General features: G+C 40.7%; 2 protein-coding genes across 2 annotated transcripts; both read left to right on the forward strand.

Annotated features, from left to right (window-relative positions):
- The first annotated feature begins 924 nt into the window (after positions 1-924).
- LOC147219176 (phosphatidylinositol 3-kinase regulatory subunit gamma-like) lies at positions 925-6,977 on the forward strand. Its single transcript, XM_086172376.1, has 10 exons — positions 925-1,269; positions 3,304-3,415; positions 3,525-3,623; positions 3,747-3,927; positions 4,085-4,201; positions 4,332-4,474; positions 4,590-4,766; positions 4,871-4,945; positions 5,037-5,207; positions 5,305-6,977. The coding sequence occupies exons 1-10, from the start codon at positions 1,215-1,217 to the stop codon at positions 5,576-5,578; spliced, it is 1,404 nt and encodes a 467-aa protein (XP_086028502.1). The 5' UTR covers positions 925-1,214; the 3' UTR covers positions 5,579-6,977.
- Positions 6,978-13,734: 6,757 nt separating this feature from the next.
- Positions 13,735-19,353, forward strand: ipp (intracisternal A particle-promoted polypeptide). The gene is made up of 10 exons (XM_086172360.1): positions 13,735-13,795; positions 14,180-14,560; positions 14,640-14,851; positions 15,319-15,538; positions 15,640-15,795; positions 16,063-16,230; positions 16,323-16,460; positions 17,299-17,421; positions 17,562-17,782; positions 18,152-19,353. The coding sequence occupies exons 2-10, from the start codon at positions 14,230-14,232 to the stop codon at positions 18,374-18,376; spliced, it is 1,794 nt and encodes a 597-aa protein (XP_086028486.1). The 5' UTR covers positions 13,735-13,795; positions 14,180-14,229; the 3' UTR covers positions 18,377-19,353.
- Positions 19,354-20,186: the final 833 nt, after the last annotated feature.

Genomic DNA, 20,186 nt, shown 5'->3' on the forward strand with positions numbered 1-20,186 from the left:
GAGGGCCTTGTTTTACTCTCTCTAGTCAGCTGGGGACGAAACCCCAGTTGTTTAAATTTACAGCGCAATGTCATTCAGTGCCATGGACGAGCAACAATACATGTGTTCATTGTGCATGAATGCAGAAATATGTTGAGAAAACACCAGAATGGCTTGATTCGAAAAAAAAAATATCGGTCTGGCCTATATCAATATTCATCTTACTTTTAAGGTGTGAATCAACTGTGGCTCGACAGAATGATCTCATCAGAAATTACCTCTGACGACACTCAAGATGCCAGTTTTGCAGCGAAACATGTTTGACAAGCTCAACCAGATATAATACACCCTAGTCAACTTGTAGACAGACGGTCTTGAGACAGTGCTGTTAAGTCTAATGCTTTGGGCAAGTATCAGAAGTCTGTTGAATAATCATAGAACCTAAAACATGATGTAATTGTATTGCAATCTAATAATTCTGCAGTCATTTGATTAAACTTCATTGAAGCAAAAAATGCCACAGCATTTAGTTTTTTTCCCCTTTGAATGTTATTAAACACAACATATAACCCAAATAGATTTTCAGTGATTTAAGAAAACCGTCTTGGTTTCATTTTTCATTCATGCCCCGCAATTTTTCAGCTGTTTTAGCGCAGCCTGGGAGGAAGTGAATGAAACGGTCCGGAAGGTACCATTACGATTCGGGGATTCATCAATGGCCAAATGTATATAAACCACTCTTGTGCACAAGAGTAAACCGTATTAGAGTGCTCACTGTGCTTTTAGTGTAATACTAAAATCGTATGTGAAAGTAATGGGATTTGTTTAACGTGTCCGTGAACCACGGAAGGAAAAGAACCCCCCCACACTGCGCTGGCGGGTTGGATCTGGCCAAGATGATGTTACGAGCAGCCCTTTAAAGTCGCTGCACTTCCGATGTGATGTGAAGTGGAGCTGTAGGGATTGCTGAGAAGCACCGACCGACAATCCGCGGCTGAAAAGTCCCCAGATAGACAGCCTGTGTTTAAAAAAAAAAAAAGAAGGATTTTTGGACTTTGTCATGGTTGATGGAAACATAGTCGAAGGGCTTACATCCCCCCTTCTAACATCTATGTAGGATGCGGAGTCTACGTTGAAGTAGCCTAAATTAGATTGCAAAAAGAAAACGTGCGATTTTTTTTCTTATTTTGTGCAAAGAGAACAACACCAACCTGGACTACTTTTGTGAAATAGGAATGGTTTATCCTTCTGAAGGCTTATTCTACATCGAAATGGATCCAGTACCACCAGGTAAGTTTAGGGTTAAAGGCAGCCATTGTCTGATCTGCGAGAAAGGGGGGGGGAAGAGAGATTTTTATTCATTTTTTACTATATCCTGCTTCTATCACCCGATACAAAATCGATTGCAGCATTGACATGTGCGAAACGGTGTGCAGGTGTCAGTAAAACGTTATAATCGCCAGGTCCTCGGCGCTGCCCCCCCCCCCCTTCCCTAGTGGCATTGCCCAGGCATGCATAGCGCAATTACGTAATACCTTTCTGTGGACCGGGGCGCAATGGTTTGCCTCTTTTTTTTTCTTTTGTCCCGGCGCACAGGGGGCGAACTTCGGGACAGAAATGCGTTTTATGCATTCGCCTATAAGCCAAGTAGAAGGAGGGGCGTGGAGGGGGATAAAAAAAAAGAAAGCATAGATGCAAGACAGTTGAAGGGGGTGAAAGATAGTCGGCTCTGCGTTAATGAGCGCCGCATGAAACGGACGCTTTGTTCCCCTCTGCAGCCAGCCGTGGTTAATTTAGCCCCGAAAGTAGGCTACAGGCGAGCAGGCTAGACGGCTCGTCTCATGACTGAACTCTGAACACTTGGATTTTTTTTTGTTTTTGTTTGTTTTTTAATTCGCATTTGTCATTCGATCGCCTGGTCGGTACACCATCAAGGTGTTAACGGAGCGTCGATTAAAAACACACACGCATACGTTTTGCAGAATACATTTAGGTAGAAATGCATTCGGTGATGGAGGATGTGAGTGTGTGTGTGAAGGGAGGGGGGGTTCAAAAGATAAATAACAAAATAAGACGAAGTCCTAAAAGAATCCCTCTTCTTTGTGTGTTGACGTTTAAGTGCCGAAATCTTCTGTTCTGGATCGGAGGGCTCTGAGCAGAAGCAGGCTTCGGGGTGACTCATTTCACATGTTTTAATATTCCTTCCGTACTTGAATTACCTGGCCCCCGTTCTGTGCTGCTATGCGCATGTGGCTTTTGGAATCCAGTTGAGTTTCTTGGCAGCCGACAGGAAGGGGAAGGTGTGCAGATTGAATTTGGCTGCGTCCAGCAGCCGCGGCTTTTGGTGTCGTGCCGGCCACTGTGCTGCTGCACCTGCCTTTTGTTTATTTTAAGGTCAGAAAAAGAGGAGAGCGGATGGTGGGAGAAACCCACATGTTCTCCTCTCTGAGGCTGCTCTTGTATTCACCCCGACTGCCTCATGAAAGGCACTTTTGTCCTGCAGTGAAATATATCGCCCTTCACCTCCTCTTGATGCGGTTTGCTCTCCTTTTTCATTTTTAGGAAAACTCTTAGACTTCAGCCTGGATTCAGGTGTTCTCTTTACTCAGTGTTGATGGAAAACTTAGGCGGATCTGCCGGATGGCAATAATTTAAACAGAGTGGTTCAGGTGTTATTTATTGTTAATTCAATATAGTGCTGTTATAGGCTTTGCATTTTATTAAATTCATTTCTGTCAGGGATTTTGCATGTGAAGACATCGGTTGAAAATTGCCCAGTTCTATTCGGGCTTAGATCCATTCAGTCAATATTAATAAAAGGCTGAATGCAAGACTTATTTGGTTCTTGAGGATATGAGTTTGGCCTTAAAAGTTTGGAATTCTGGTTTCAAATTAAATAAGATGTGCAGATAAATTCAAGGTACAGCAACGGGGATTTTCAGAATAAAACCAGGAAGAAGATTTCACAGAAGGTGGAGGGAGTAGTGGACTGTTTTGTTTTCAACATGTTCTTTCTTTAGGGCTGACCACACTTTGTAATGATTTGGCAAGTGATATCTGTTGGTAACATGCCTGGGCTTGTCCCTTCTGAGCGATAGGCTCCATCAAGAGAGGGAGTGACTGTGAGATTGGGGGTGCATGCACACATGCATGCACATGTATGTTTGGATGGGAATATTACAATTGTCATAATAGTTTTAGCATCATGATTACAGTACTTTGAAACATTTCACAGATCAATGCAACAGATGAAATTGTATTCTCAGTATTCTTTTTCTTGGAAACGGTCATCTTAATAATTTGCTTTGTTTGTTGAACTCACAGCTCTCCCTCCCAGGTCAACAAAGCCAGTGTCTTCCACCATGAACAACAACTGCCTTTCCCCTCCTACATATTCGCTACAGGACGCTGAATGGTATTGGGGAGACATTACCAGGTAAAGCACCTTCAGCCAAGTCTTTGTCTATCATCCTTGTCTAATTGTTAAGCCTATCATTCAATTGGTAAGTGTCTGATGCGCTGACTGTTAAATGATTTCCCTGTAGGGATGAGGTAAACGAGAAGCTTCGCGATTCACCTGACGGCTCCTTTCTGGTGCGTGACGCATCCACAAAGCTGCAAGGAGACTTTACACTGACTTTAAGGTAAAGCGAAGCACAATCACCAACTATCAGTCCAAGCATTTAAAAATAAAAAAAAAGATTTCCATCTTACAACTTGCTCATTTACCCCCCCCCCCCTTTTTTTTTTTAAACTTACCTACACAGGAAAGATGGGCACAACAAGTTGATCAAGATTTACCATCGGGATGGGAAGTACGGTTTCTCAGACCCACTCACATTCACATCAGTGGTGGAGCTCATTTGGCACTATCAACACCATCCCTTGGTGGAGTATAATGCCACACTCGACCTGATGCTCACCCACCCCGTGTCCCGCTTTCACCAGGTCAGTTCGTCAGCAGCCACACACAGATTCTTGTCTATTTGTAAAGGCTGTCAGTCAGCAGTTTGATACTGCCATAATATTTCTGGGTTGATATTATGAAGGAGGTTGGGGAAAATTATTTTTTGAAAATGTCACTACATGGAATTTTTGCCATTAGGTTAAAGAAGACAGTGTTGATGTTGCTGGAAGAAAGCTCAAGGAGGTCCACTGCCAATATCAAGAGAAATCTAAGGAGTTTGACCGTCTCTATGAGGCCTTCACAAAGACCTCCCAGGTAAAAACTACAATCTAAATTACCCTATATTGACTTTCAATTGTTAGAAAACAAATTATTTTCTGAATTGCACATCTCTGATTTGACGATCCCAAAGACATCCCTTAATGAATGATTTCTTTGTGACAAGGAGATCCAAATGAAGCGAACCGCTATTGAGGCCTTTAATGAGACAATGCTGATCTTTGAGGAGCAGTGTCGGGAACAGGAGCGCTTTGGGGAAGAGTTTGAGAGAAACAATCAATCTGAGGCAGTCGACAAAGATCTGGAGAGGTACTTCTATTAAATCATGCGCTCAAAAGTATCCCTTTTTGACAAATGAAGTTAATTTGGGTACCTTACAGCAAGCAATCCTAAAGCTATAACTATATTTATGTTCTCCCATTAGCTTCTTGATAAACTATGAGAAGCTGAAGTGCCGTCTTGGGGAAATCTACGACAGCAAAATCCATCTGGAGGAAGACCTAAGAACCCAGGTGGAAGACTACAGAGAGACAGACAGAAAGATGAACAGCTTGCGGCCTGACCTTATCCAGCTACGCAACATCAGAGACCAGTACCTCAAGTGAGTGGCCATCTAATTTGTTCTATCTAAAACTCTGGCATAACAATCTAATATTTTATGATTTTTCTGTCCAATAAATCCTTGATCTCCATCCCTTCTTGCAGCTGGCTCAATCACAAAGGTGTACGGCAGAAACGTATAAATGACTGGCTTGGGATACTTACTGACAGCCTTGATGAGTAAGTTTATACTTCCAGAAAACTACAACATATCACAGCTAGCACAAATATGTTGCAATGATATTAAAAGTGGTTCTTATTTCATTTTCAGTACATATGTGCTGAAGGGAGATGAGAAGAATTTGCCACATCAAGATGAGACAAGCTGGTTTGTCGGTGAATTGAGCCGGACGCAAGCTGAGGAGGTGCTTCAGGGTAAAGCTCCTGGGACGTTCCTGATCCGCGAAAGCAGCAAGCAAGGATGTTATGCCTGCTCTGTTGTGTGAGTACAGAATTTAAAAAGCACTAAATGTCGGTTCAAATCAACATGCAGTAGTTTGACACTTGACTGAAATTTTCTCATTTGTGTCCCCCCCCAGTGTGAACGAAGAAGTAAAACACTGCATGATTTACAACACTCCACACGGCTATGGCTTTGCTGAACCCTACGATGTCCACTGCTCTCTAAAAGACCTTGTCCTGCACTACCGGCTGCACTCCTTAGTGCAACACAACGATGCCCTGGATGTTCGGCTGTCACATCCAGTACATGCCAAAGCCCCGGCTACGCCTTCGCAACATGCAGAGGAGCACAAACTCTTACAGACTCCGAAACACACAGTGAGGCTCCCGCCAGCCGCTCCAGAGATGTAAACGGACAGAACGATATAAAAGGACATGTTTACTGTATCCTGCAAGAATGACTGCATCAAGGTGCATTGTGTAAAATTTTGCACTAAAGTGATTCCATCAGTTTTTGTGAATGAGATTTCACAGATCTAAGTGGGACCGGAACTTGAATGTTGGCTTGAACAATTTTTTTTTTTTTTTTTTTTTTTTTTATTTTAGTTGCAAAGAGACTGTTTAATATTTCAAAAGAAATGGACGCCGCTTGTTTTAAAGAACATCTTTTTGGTAAAGATGTCAAGAAACACAAACTTGCTCACTGACATCGGGTGCCACATCTTCGTTAGACTTTTACAACTGGAGGTGATATTGCCAGAGATGTCCCTTTTCTCTAAATCTTACTCAGTTTGATCAATAGGTTACATATATATTGGGTTACTGCTACTTAGTGCATTTGTGAGGGGTAAAATGGTGCTGTAAACAGGTTGTTTCCGTCATATTGGTTTGGTGGGCCAAACCTTTTTTGGGGTAAATGCCACTTGTGAATATGTGAAAAGTTGTGGTGCATCTTGACAATTTGCCCCTTTCTTAACAGACATTCATATTCAGTGGATATTATGTAGCATTAACATCCTGTAGAAAACCATTGTAAAAGCATACTCAATGTTATACCCATTGACCAAAGCACTTAATAGTGAGCAAAAACACATCCCTGTTTAGCCCAGTCTATGTGTTTGGGAAAACAGAGGGCAATTTATGTACACCTGCTGATGTGCTGATCAAAACATAATCTGAAGTACTGTATGTTATATTCTGTTACTCAAAGAAGTATAAGCTTTTTGTATTCTATATATATTTTTTCTATAAATATGCCACAAGATGAAAGCTTGAAGAAAGTGCAATCCAACAGTATTTCTATTGTTGCAATGTATGATGATGATGGCGGCGGTGGTGGTGGCGGTGAAGGTGATGCTGTTATGAGAGGTTGACATTCGCCACAAAAATGCACTCTCTTTGGTGGTGTTGGTATGATGTGGCCTCCTATGTTTGTGTGAACTGCCAGAGGTCCGGAAGTATCCAGCCTCCATTACTTGAACTGTGGCATTGCTCGAGCTATGAATGTTTTTCATGACATGCAGCCTACATAGCTTAAGAGGAAAGGAATCCATGTTGAACTTGGCACATTTTTCAAGTTTGAGGACAATAGATACTCTGTACAGAGAAACTGTAAAATGTATTTCTGAGGTTGGTTCAGGGAAGGAGGGTGATGTAGCCTCTTATATTAAAGAAGACAAACAAACTAAAAAAAAATAGACAAAAAAAAGTCTCCGGTGGGGGATTGAGGAAACTCCTCTGGTGAAGCAATGTGAGATCTGACCTTTTTCTTGCTGAAAGACAATAAACTGATGAGGGTTTTGTCAACTAACACAAGTCATTGCTTTTTCTTTCTTCAGTCTATTCCTGTGCTAGTTGTGTGACTTTCTGCAATCAACATGAACGTGTTGGAATGCGTTTTAAGGGATTAGTGTTTCATTTGTTGAATAATAAATGCAATGAGTAACAGTCTAATTAAGTACAAAGAATATACTAACAAAGTAAGATAATTAGTAATCTAAAATTTACCATCTGTCTCGTGTGCCATTGTACTCCAATGAGCTTATCCTTGGGTCAGTAGAGATGGGAGGGCACTGTAGGACATACTGTGGACAGATGGAAGAGAAAGGAAGCGATTAAGACAATAGCAGGATACATGCAGGCCCTTTCCCTGCTAACACTGGCTGCATTGAGTCACTCAAAAAGAATCCACTTCACTATGCACACACATTTTGCCATGCAATTCAATTAGACCGCGGAGAAAAATTGAACGAGTATCTCCTTAGCTAAACATTGGCGCCATTGACGAAAACAATAAATGGATATTTTAAAAATCTGTGTTTCTTGGATGCCACGGACATTGTCGATGGCAATGACCCAAGATGACACCACCGTTGGCCTCCAATGACCAGAAGGACAGGTGTCCTCTTTCAACCATCACATAAGGCCTGAGTTAGGTAGGGATTAATGAGGCGCAGAGGGCAGGGATGTACTGGGGGAGAGCCTCAGTTCCAGGACAAGGATTACTCCCTCTTACCCGTGTCAGCATAGAGTGCTAGCGGACAGGCGACATGCGTGCTCTGCTGGGTAGAACCAGATGCAGGGAGGCACAACGACAGAACAGACTGTACATGCGCTGAGTCACACTCGGGCAGTGTGTGTGAGTGGGCATATAAAGTGTGTGGGATAGACAAGACAGGAAAAGAGGAGAGACGGGGAAGAGTGCTCAAAAATGCGTGTCCAATCACTGTAAATGATGGTGTGAGTAAATGAAGTCTGAGAAGGTTAAGTAAGGGCTTTCCACAATTCCTTTAACCTGAAACATTCCGCCAAATCTGGCTGCTTCCAAAGATATTTGCCTTCGCAGCAGTTTTTTGCCAACAGCCCCCCTCGCTTCCTCTCGGCCTGTGTAAAAAAAAACCCAGCCCCCACGTCGGTTTTTTTCCTCTTAAAAATAATACATACACACTCCTCCTCCACCACCACTTGCCTCCTCCTTTCCCTTTTCTTGTCAGCACATCTCATAACCGGCCCATTTTAAATTCATGGTAATTTCGCTCCGCACTTCTTAATTTAAATAAGTCTTGACTGAGAAGCAGCTGGACGACGAAGGCTTTTTGTTGTCACACCTAAAATACAGACACCATTAACTGTCTCACAAGCTTTCGGGAAGAAGTAGGGTTTTTTTTTTGTATTCACTTTGTCCACATCCAATCGCGTCTCTCCTCCCCTCTGTCTCCGTCCGATTCCACCGTTTTCACGCTAGCCGGTGAGCCAATAGGAGATCGGGAACGTACTCGGGTGCTGGCCAATCAGCGAGCAGTTGCTATGTTGGAGGCAGAATCGATAAGACGGGGATTTTTTTTTTTACCTCTCCTTTTTACAAGCTCACATTATAGCTGGCTCTCAGGCTCAGGGCCCGAGATCCTGTTGCCTGCCAAACCTAGAAGCTTGTAACCTGTGAACTGAACTATTAAACATACCAGCACCATATTTACTCAAATGGCACCATATGACAGAACTAAACAATTTACCACTGTACTCAAAGTGTGTCTGGGTTGCATGTATTTGTGAATCATTGGCATATTCACACACCTTGGTGTGAATGCATGCATTTTTATTCACAGACTTCCCCGATTTTGTGGAAAATGATTCAGACTGGGTATAAATCAAACTGTCCACATAAAATTGTGGCTAAGGTGTGGAAGTTTCCACACGATCCATTTTCATCTTGAACTTTTTTTTTTCTTTTCAAAGAATAAAAAACTCAATGTTTGATTACCTGAAATGTAGCAATTAAAACAATTCAAACACATCTTCAGTGTTCAATTCGAAACCTGGTTACAATCACAATGTGCTGCACTTTATCCTGTATCTTAAATTCACTAGAATAGGAGAAAAATATCTTGATCCGGTGTTGGGCATGACGGTCAGTGTCTCAGTGACCTGAGGTAAGGGGTTCAGATCACACTGAGATGAGAGGTGACACTGAGCCAGCTCTTATAAGTGGATAACACACTACTGCTTGCTGACAAATTATTGTCAGGAGGGATGCCAACCAGATCCAAGAGTAAATGAGCTTTGACTCTACCTGCTTAGGATGGGATTGAAAGTACTCTAACCTCTTTTCAACAAAACGGCAGGCTATTACAAATGAAATATCCTTTCTAGTAAGTATCCAAATGTTGCCAGATTTTTCTTGTCCAATAATGCATTTTCAACTCTCGGCCAAAGATCAATCGAGAACTATTTCAACTTATTGCTGAAGAGCCTCAGTTTCTCCCAAGTTCAACGAAAAATCATTGGTGGAGATCACTGAACATCTGTCAGAAAATCTCACAAAGTCTTAAAAGAAAAGCACCAGGCAATACGGTGCCTGCATTAGTATTGCAGAATCAAATCCTAACCAATTGAAGTAATCCTACTATATCACGGGCTACTATATCACAGTTTTATTTTGTAATTCATAGCAGTTTTTAATTGAGGCAAAGAAAAACAAATCAAAGTAGGCAACAACAGGTAGTTCCAGCATTGTTTGAAACAAACTGTATTACACTTGTTTGAAATGCAGTTAAGTAACACCATTTTACACAAAGTAATCTCATTACAGTTACTCATAAAATAATCACACCATATTCATGGGCTCTGATAATATTTTATGTTACATTTTTGCGATGATTTACTATCAGTCCACAGAGAAGAGAGCTGTGAAGCATAAAAATAATGAATAGCAAAATATGAATTACGATTTATAGAGTCTTCTTCTTTTCCTTTCAGCTTTTCCCTTCAGGGAACCAATCCACAGTGAACCAACCCTCTCCATCTAACCCTATTCTCTGTATCCTCCTCTCTCACACCAGCTAACTTCATATCCTCTCTCAGTATGTCCATAAATCTTCTCTTTGGTCTTCCTCTAGACCTCCTGCCTGGCAGCTCCATTTCCAACATCCATCTACTAATATATTCACTATCCCTCCTCTGTACATGGCCGAACCATCTCAGTCTGGCTTCTTTGACCTGCTCTCCAAAACTTCCAACATTTGCTTGATTTATAGAGCCTAATTTAGAAAATTAAAAAGTCAATTTTGAAAACTTTATGTTATCTTCTAAACTTGCTTGCATCACAAACCCCAACACTGGGCAACTTGAATCGAAGGCTAATGGCTAAGCATATGACCTGGTGTGGCCTGAATGTACCAAAAAAAAACCCTGTTATTGAGCGACAAGGCATGGAGATTCTGAATTAAAGCCTCTCATTGAATAAGTTGTGTTGTTGACATTTGACTGGTGATAAAAAAGCAAAAAGCAAAGAAAAGTCAGCTATTTTGATTAAACAAGTTGGCTTCAGCGATGTAGTGGAAAAGTGAAAGTTACAACAGCTTAATGGTTATGCTCAGTTAGTTTGCTGAAGATTTACTGAGGTTAGGGAGCTTTTGAATACACTTTTCCAATCTGAATTAGGATAGGAAAATTTACTTCAAAACTTTTTGTCTGTAATGACTTTTTTTCCTTTTCCAGGTCCTAACCCTTATTTCCATGGTTACAAAATACCAAGGATGGGTTCTGCAAATTAGGATTTTCCTGTCATATGAATCCAAATGCAGAATTGATTTTGCAAAGCATCACTAGGTATACAGCAAGTGAATCGATGTGCCCCCAGACTGGCAGTCATGATGCACATGACAGGGATGCCTCACATCAGACACCAGATTTGTCTGGAAACATAACATGATTATGCACACTAGACAATACGGTAAACCCTTCTCCAGATGCTGCTCACAAGAAGTCTCAGGTGAGGACAGGAGCTTTTTCTTTCAGTGTAAGAAAAAACATGCAGGAAAGTTGATATTCATAACAGCATGTAATAAGAATAACACAAAATACTGTAATCACACAGTAGGGATGTTTGCAATACATGTTATGGGAAATATAATGGAAATAAAAACTCTTACCGCAGGATTCTGTAATTACTTGGCTTGCTTTAAAGCCAATGATAATACTCAATAAACTCTAATATCTATTCTCCTAAGAACCCTTAAGCTGTTGGTTTCATCTTGTGATGTTTTTCTTTCCTGGTAGAGGCAAAGTCTTGCCAGAGGACAGAGCCCTAATGAAAAAGCCAGACATACTCCACACTTAAAAAGAATAATAATTATGGTGACCACGTTTCCATAGGATGACCCTCACACTATTTATTTTTCTTGAGCTTCATGGGAGACTCTGGGAGCCAGTCTGTTTCCCATCATCACAATGGAGACACAGAATTGTTGGTGGAAATAATTATCACGTACATGACAAGCAAAAACATTGCTTTTTAACACAAAAACACAAGGCTTGAACCATGATGAACAAGAAAAACAGACAGTATAACCTTTAATGTTCAGACATTGTTTTACTAAAACAACATCGCTGTGTCAGCACATTCAAATTCATTTTAGCATGTTACCTACTTATTAAAACCTGTTTTACAAGAGACACCTGCCCAGGCAGCAACTTAAAGAAGCATGTTCATATTACAAATGAAACTCACAAAGCCTGAGCACAAATAACAATGCATGAAAATGAAGTTTTGCAGTCATTTTTTCCAGCTGGAGCCTGTTTTTTGTATCATGAAACCAGTAGCTATAAACCACACACAATCTGAACTCCTGACTAAAATATCATTCAGTCAATTAAATCAAGACATAATAGTTCCAGTAACACACTGGACTTGTAAAAAGCATGTCTGTCCCCTGCCAGCATATATCTCCCGCTGACTGAATGGAAGCTGTTGTTACACATCCGTGAAACACCAATGAGGCTCTTGAATTGAATTGCAAAATAGCAGTGACCGTCTCACGACTGCTAAAAATAATGTGATTAATACGCAGCTCAGTCTTGCATCAGTAAGAAAAAAAAATGAGGCTTGTTTGAGGATGAAGACAGTATTTGTCATCAAGTTTAATTTTTTGGTTTCTTACTCTATTTTGTTTTATTTAACTTTTTTTTTCATATGAATATTTAGCCAAGGCAAGGCTGATGAGGACTTGACAATATTGAATTACAACATTATCACATTACATGGTAAGAGAACGGTGTTCTTCAGCACAAACCACAGGCAAGGTCAGCGGCCAACCCTTGAAGAATCTTACATCAGGACCTACATAATATCAAACACATTATGGGGTTTCTCAGTGAATTTGCTGGAAATTTTTCTCCCACAGATCTTTGTGATAGTACTTAACAAATGGAATTAGGAATCTATGCTAAGTAACATTACCAACCAAAATACTGCAAACCTAAAACAAATAGATATTTTACCTGTGGTATTATGAGGCGGTCAAATGCCAAGAAAGTATATTTGAACTCGAAATGTCTCTGCAGAAATCATGCTCGTTCACTTAATATACGGCTGGTCTCTCCAAATTTTGTCAGCATACACCCCAATAATCTAGACTAAACAATTCTAGTACAGCCAGAAAGTTATTCCCCATAATTTTGAGTCTTACTGTCAAATCAACACAAAGATAAAAATAACTCAAAAGATTGAGTGCCGTGAAGGATAACACTGACATGACATTGTGACTCGACTTACTTACTTACTTACGTCTTCGGAGTAATGGGCTATTCACGAGAGCCCTCCACCTTTGGCTCATTTTTTTCCGTCTGGTCGCTATCACTAACTCCCCATACCAGCTTGCGCTTGACTGCATATTGGCTTATTAAAAGTCCATTTAAGATTCATCCAATAAACTAATTGGTCAGAACAGTTTGACTGTTCCTTAGGAAAGTAAGACACGCCAATTATTGTGCCATACTTGGTTACATGACACCAGCCAAACCCAAGAACGGGCAATATGGGTGGCCTGGTTGGCACAGGGCTACTGTGAGGTTGTTTTGCTGGTGCCACCTCATTCTCCATTTCATGACAGGGTGATCAACACTCAACACAATGAAATTACTGGAAATTCAAGTCCAGCGACAGATTGCACAAAAGAGGACCGCTTGATCTCACTGACTGTTAGTTGCATTAATAAACCAAGTTATTTCTTTATGCCCACATTCGGTGAGATTAAAATGAGTAGAACAAGAAGGTCAAGAAAGTATAATAGAAGCTTGTTATTCAAATTAAATGCATGCTGGGGCTACTAACTTCAACAAATTGGCATGCCCAGTGCAGATACTAGCTAGTGGCACTTAAATGGTCGTGACTGAAGTAGAACTAACGACTAAAAGGGAATACGTTAAAGATGGCTGCCTTCAAACTTAGCATTGTATTGGGGCAGGAATATTATAATTTACACGAAAGGTTTATGTGACTTGTCTTCAGCTTCAAAAAGCACAAGTGCCACCTGGTGGACATTCCTTTACTGGAAATATATGTCAGAACAGGTAAACAGGCGAATCACGAGGGTAAATATTGTTATTCGTTTTTTAAACAAAAAAGAATTCTAATTTCGTGTTGTAATAAAAAACAAAAATCAAAGCGCTGTAAACACCGGTCATAGAACGAAACTGGATGACGACGAAATTAAACTTACGCGTTCGAGAAGGATCGATCAGTTGTGCCTGTCGCGTCAGCGGCCAGGACACACGAGTCGATCCAGACACAATGATTGACAGTCTGTAAGGCGAAGGAAGTTGCCTGCATCCCCATCATTAAACTTGTGGGTAAGTTGCGACTCGAGGTGGCAGAAATTTGATTTATTTACAGACAATCTCGCTCATGTTAGAGTGTAGAAGAACCGAGAACAAACCGGTTCTTTGTTTAAGCGTGCCATGTTTTCATGTTGGATATGTTGAGCAAATAATTGCACTGGCGAACAAGGCTAGCATGTTTGGCTAATAGCCCGTGCAGGTGTGTTTATCCCTGCACTGGTGTATGTGTTTTTCCTTTTGGGCTTCGTCAAAAGAGAATCCATTTAAAAGCGATCCTTGTAGATTAATTGCATAACTTGTCACATAGTTCCTAGTCAGTGTTACACAACAGTGTGGTTTCAGTGTGTGATCCGTTTGTTATGTCGTTCCTTGTGTTTACGGCTGTGTGTTGCGAAGAGATGAAAGTTTGGGAATACTGGCCCCCATGGTAACCTGCCCCAGCCGCCATGTCATCCACCTCAACATCCGCCAGTTGTGGCTGCGACGCTGCTGCCATGGCAACCCAGGCCTCTGAGCAGGCTCTGCTTGCTTCGGACCGCTATGCGAGACTCATCCTGGCCCAAATGAACAAGATGCGGCTCCGGGCAGACTTCTGCGATGTTGGGCTGAGGGTCGGCGGCCGTGTCTTCAGAGTTCACAGGCTGGTGCTCGCTGCTAGCAGCCCCTACTTCTCCGCTCTCTTCTCCGGGGGAATGAGGGAGGCGGATAAAGAGGAAGTACAAATCTTGGGAGTAGACACAGACGTCTTTGAGGCCCTGCTGGACTTCATATACACAGGTCCTCTTCGATCAGCATATTCTGCAAGATTCATGTGTTATAGTACATTTCATGAAGGCATTTGCCCCTTTCAACACAGGCGTTATCAGTGTGACAGTGGAGAACGTGCAGGAGCTGATGTTGGCAGCTGATATGTTGCAGCTGAACGAGGTTGTGTCTATCTGTGGAGAGTTTCTGAAAGGCCACATGGACCCATCGAATTGTGTGGGTATCTTCCAGTTCCTGGAGCAAATTGCATGCATGGAGATGCTGGAGTTTACAGAGAACTATATCCACGTTCACTTCCTGGAGGTACGGTGGTGCTGTTCTTGGTGTTTTTATGTGTTATTTCTCTGACAACAGAATATGGACTTCCATTTCCCAGTTCGCATTTTAATTTTCGATAATTTATTTTAGTTATTCAATGCTACACATATGCGGTAGGTTTTTAAATGATATGTGTTTTCACATTACACACGACAAATTATCTGGATAGTCATATGATATTGCCAGATACAATAAGATACAGCATGTCTTATTGAACAAAACAATGATAACCACTGATGTATCACATTTGTATTTATTACATTCCATAATTTCATTATATAAGTAATTGATAGATTAAGATGCATTGTTACCCCCCAGGTACAAATATGTGAAGATTAACATGCAGGGTTTTTTTTTTAATGGCCATTCAAATACCATCAGCATTCTCTCAGATTTTTTTTCATAGCTCCTGCCTGATGTTCTAGTGTAATGCTCATCCATCCTCCCTCCAGGTGTGTATTGCTGATGAGTTCAGAGGCTTGTCAAAGGATCAGCTAGTAAGGCTTCTAAGAAGTGAAGAGCTAAGAATTGAGGATGAGTACCAGGTATTCACTGCAGCCATGGACTGGGTTCTCCAAGATGTGGCCAAGAGGAAAAAACATGTCGTGGAGGTGTTGGAACCAGTCCGATTCCTTCTGCTTTCCCCCCAGAGACTGTTTAAGTATATAGAAGGTATGTTACGGGCCACTATTAAATATTTCACATGCTGGTTGTAATATAAAATGCTGTTTTAAATTTGATTACCCGGTTGAATTTTGCTATCTTTTAACAAGGTATTACTGACTTTAGCCTGCGGGTGGCATTGCAAACTCTGCTGAAGGAATACACTGAAGTGGCCAAGTCTCCCAAAGACAACAAGATGTACAGTCAGCTACAACCAGCCAAGATGAGACCCAGAAGAAAAGCCAGGAAATACCTCTATGCCATAGGTACTGTTTATTTTTTCAGATTGTCAAAAATGAATTGCAAAGATATACATCAGCATTCAAATGTTCTCATCTCTGCCAGACTCCCCGTTATGTTTGTCCTGCAATTGACATTTTTCCCAATGTTTTTCCAAATATCCGTGTCTAAACAAATATGGTGTCTTGCTGCTGGGTTATTTGCCAATTTCACAAATAAAATCTGCTGACTGATGTGTCAGTCACTCGATCTAGCGCCAGTATGTTACATGATTCTTTTTTTCCTTATGGCAGGAGGATATACGAGGTTACAGGGTGGCCGCTGGAGTGACAGCCGGGCTTTGAGTTGTGTGGAGCGGTTTGATACCTTCAACCAGTATTGGACTACAGTGTCGTCACTGCACCAGGCTCGCAGCGGGCTGGGAGTTGCTGTACTAGAGGGCATGATCTATGTGGTGGGAGGTGAGAAAGCAGACTCCGTGCTGTTCAATATCCACAGTAACAGTAACAACCAGCAGATTTGTCGCAGTAACCATTTTTCATTTTTCCATCAGGGGAAAAGGACTCGATGATTTTTGACTGCACAGAGAGGTATGACCCTGTGACCAAACAGTGGGCTGCTGTGGCGTCACTGAATTTTCCACGCTGTGGGGTCGGTGTCTGTCCTTGTCATGGGGCTCTATATGCACTTGGTAAATATTTATATTACAGTGCTTAACCAATATTTTGTTCCCATGAAATAATGTCCAATGACCATAAAAAGCGTCCAGTGATTCATGCAATGATAATTACTGCACATAAAATGATCTGTGTAAATATTTAAAAACTGTTCGGAGTAGTGGAACAGTCCCAAGATATTCTGAAACTATCCACAACTAAGGCCTAAATATTGAATTCAGACCACGTTTTATTTTTGGTATTTACTTGTAAAAATGGAGTGGGACAATGTTTTTTTCATTTTAAATACCTGAATTAAGAAAACACACTGACTAAATCAAATCAAGGCGATAGTTTGAAATGAAAACGAAAAAAAAAAAAAAAAACAGTTCAGTAGACATTATTGAAAATGTCATTGTGTGATTGTGTATAAATGTCTAATACTGTCTAATAAGTATTAGACATTCCTCTGAATTCCTCAGCCACACATGACACTGGGCTTGACAGCTGAAATGAAACAATAAAACAGAAATCACACCAGAATATACCAAGACACAACTGAACTGATGTCCAGCAGAAAATCTAGATGCTTTTTCTAGACAAGAATCATCACCAATTGATATGGTTTATTTGTTGCCTTTGTCCTTTAACTCCCTGGGCTACCGTAATATATCTGTATCAATGAGAGGGAAAACAGTGAGATGACACTCACCAGTTGCATTGACTGTTGACTATCTAACGATGTGAGTGTTGTGCGAGCTCATAGTTCATAGATAGCTCAAAATGTGTCTCAATAAACAAACTAGTTTAAACATCTTTGTCAGTATTTGATAATACTTGAGGACTCATTGCAGCCCCCATGTGTTATTGCAGGTGGTTGGATTGGCTCTGAGATCGGGAAAACTATGGAACGCTATGACCCAGAAGAGAACAAGTGGGAGGTCATCGGCAGCATGGCAGTCCCCCGCTATTATTTTGGCTGCTGCGAGCTACAAGGTTTGTTTCAACGTTTTTTGTAAAGAATCCTTTAAGTTGTCTTTTATTAGCATTATTATCAATCATTCAATGAAATCAGAGTAAAACGGGGACTTGATTTCCCTGACAGATATATGCCTTGTTATGTTGTCTTTTCCCAGGGGTTATTTATGTGATTGGAGGAATCAGTGATGAGGGCATGGAGCTGCGTTCTGCAGAGGTGTACGATCCCATCACAAGGCGCTGGAGTGCCCTACCTGTCATGGTTACTCGCCGAGCCTATGTTGGTGTTGCCTGCCTTAATAATTGTATTTATGCTGTGGGTGGCTGGAATGAAGCACTGGGTGCACTGGAGACTGTGGAGAAGTACTGTCCAGAGCAGGTAGGTCAGAGAGCGGAGGCTGTTGTTATGTAAAAGACTTATTTTTTAGATTTTTATAAGGAAATACAGTGACTAATACAGTGACTTCAGTGTAGTACAGGGATGAAGTGATCACAACTGTCCCTCCATAGGCTCCAGACTCAAAAGTAGTGACTGACTGGGTTTTTCTGTGTTGTGTTTGTATATTCCAGCTGGTTTGGTTCTCTCTGGGTTGTCTGACTTCTTCCCACTGTGCAAAAATATTCAATATTTACATTTACATCTTTGAAATGCCTATAGGAATAGATGAAAGTGTGACTGGTAGAATGTCTCTATATGTAGCCTTGTGATTGACTGAACATCCTCAATTCCTTGCTTGTCTTTTTACAGGAAAAGTGGGTGGAAGTGGCTTCGATGTCTACCCCACGTGCAGGGCTGTCTGTGTCAGCGGTCAATGGGCTGTTGTATGCTGTCGGAGGACGGGCTGCCAGTAGAGACTTCTCCGCACCAGTGACGGTGGACTCTGTGGAGATCTATGACCCCCATTTGGATACCTGGACAGAAGTTGGCAACATGATCACTAGCCGCTGTGATGGCGGACTGGCTGTGCTCTGAGGGCCCCGATTATTCCGTTTGAAACTATGAACCTTTAAATGACTACAAAGGTATTTAAAAAGAGGAACAGATGCACCTTAAGGAATATGAGTCTGTCTGTGTCTGTGCCAGCGGAGGGCTTTCACAAGAGATGGATTTTTTTCTTTTTTTTTTCAAAATGTTTTTTTTCCTCACATCTCCAATGCATTTTACATGCATTTATTTGGCCACAACTGGAAAATTTCTTCCTCTTTTTCAGTTTATTAAACACTTTTACAAGAATGTCAGAGGGGCACCGTATGTTTAAATATTTTTTATTTTCAAAGGAAATCATTTTTATGACAATCCTTTAACCGTTTTTCATTACAGAACAGTTTGATATTTCATGGACCAGAGAGTTTTACTCCCCAGGAGTCCTTTCGGGACTGTGAACAATGTTCTCTTAATAGGATGTGAAACCACTTTTTGTATTCTATTTAATCAAAACTGTTAAGACATGTGCATTGCTACTATGGAGCCTCCTTATACAAATAGTGGATCTAAATGACACTTGATTTTTGGAGGAATCTCTGAAATTAAAAAAAACAACTAATTTTGTAATGTGTGCAATTATCACTGGACTATCTTTCTATCCTGGAAGAGTCATGTCATTAACATTTCAGCTTTCTAATGTTAATATACAAAAAACAATGATTGAATGCCAACATATAGTAATACGTTTATTCTGTTCTCATTCACGCGCAACATTCATATTTAGAGCAGGGTAATACATTTAACACATAAGTTTTCGTCCAATGGTAAAATCACATTGTTTTTTTTTTTGTTCTTCATCCATACACTCATTACCTGACTGTTCTTTTAATATATATCTAAATATCTTGCTAATTGGCTAGGCAGTAGTGTCTCCAAAATAATGAGAAAAAGGACAATAGACAAACAGACTCAACAAAAACAAGATGTTTAATTCTGAAAAAAAAAAAAACACAAATGAGCAACAATGTTCCAAAAAGGTATCCTAACCAATCATTAAAGTCATCAGGAAGTAACTAACATGTAACAAGATACAAGCTAAAACTTAGCATTTCTACAAAATTCTCAATCCTATATTGATACATATTATGTGTACGTACTATTTATATATATATATGTGTGTGTGTGTGTGTGTGTGTGTGTGTGTGTGTTTTTTCCAAATTGGTCAACCCTGCTCATGTTGGTGCTTCACCTCAGGATTTTGTGACTCATCCAGTGAACAGACTGTGAGAGAAATACATTAACATCTTTAATCAGTCGGAAAAAGATTTTATAGTTTTCTAATATTTTCTTCATTTGAACCAGTTGAGACACAATAATAACACTTAAGACTACTACTGACGCTGGTAATATTTTCTGCACTGTGGATACAAGCCAACTGCAGCGGCAGCACTTTGTAATATTACAGTTGACATCTCACTAGATTTATGACTCCTCCTCAAATGAAAAAAAGTGACAAAACCTCAAAAAATAATTCATTTTTTCTTCCGAGTCTCCAAAAATGCTCAAGTGAGGATTGTTTGGATAAAAGTCATGAATTGACAGTTGCTCTCAGAAATCTGAATGACAATCTAATGCCATTCTTCTATATCTTAGCTGGAAAAGATGCAGTGCAGTGACTTGTAACATTAACAGACTGGTAATGCGTTGTCTATAACCAGGCCAGGGTCTTGCCTTGACCTCTCTTGCAGTCCCAACAAACTATCCCAACTATCAGAGACATCATCCAGGTCCTTCCACTTTTGAAGCTTTAATCAGTAGTAATTCCAGGTTGCTGTTCTGTATTTGGTTATTAGTGCGT

The sequence above is a fragment of the Fistularia commersonii genome, chromosome 25 (genome assembly GCF_037954325.1).
Source record: "Fistularia commersonii isolate RoL2024-O1a breed Wild chromosome 25, RoL_Fcom_v1.0, whole genome shotgun sequence".
NCBI classification, from domain to species: Eukaryota; Metazoa; Chordata; class Actinopteri; order Syngnathiformes; family Fistulariidae; genus Fistularia; species Fistularia commersonii.

Bases quoted from the DNA above. Each gene is read 5' to 3' on its own strand.
- ipp (XM_086172360.1), top strand. From the start codon at position 14,230: ATGTCATCCACCTCAACATCCGCCAGTTGTGGCTGCGACGCTGCTGCC. The intron at 14,561-14,639 runs GTCCTCTTCGAT...CTTTCAACACAG, and splicing joins GCTGGACTTCATATACACAG to GCGTTATCAGTGTGACAGTG. The intron at 16,461-17,298 runs GTAAATATTTAT...GTGTTATTGCAG, and splicing joins TGGGGCTCTATATGCACTTG to GTGGTTGGATTGGCTCTGAG.
- LOC147219176 (XM_086172376.1), top strand. From the start codon at position 1,215: ATGGTTTATCCTTCTGAAGGCTTATTCTACATCGAAATGGATCCAGTA. The intron at 4,202-4,331 runs GTAAAAACTACA...CTTTGTGACAAG, and splicing joins CCTTCACAAAGACCTCCCAG to GAGATCCAAATGAAGCGAAC. The intron at 5,208-5,304 runs GTGAGTACAGAA...GTCCCCCCCCAG, and splicing joins TGTTATGCCTGCTCTGTTGT to TGTGAACGAAGAAGTAAAAC.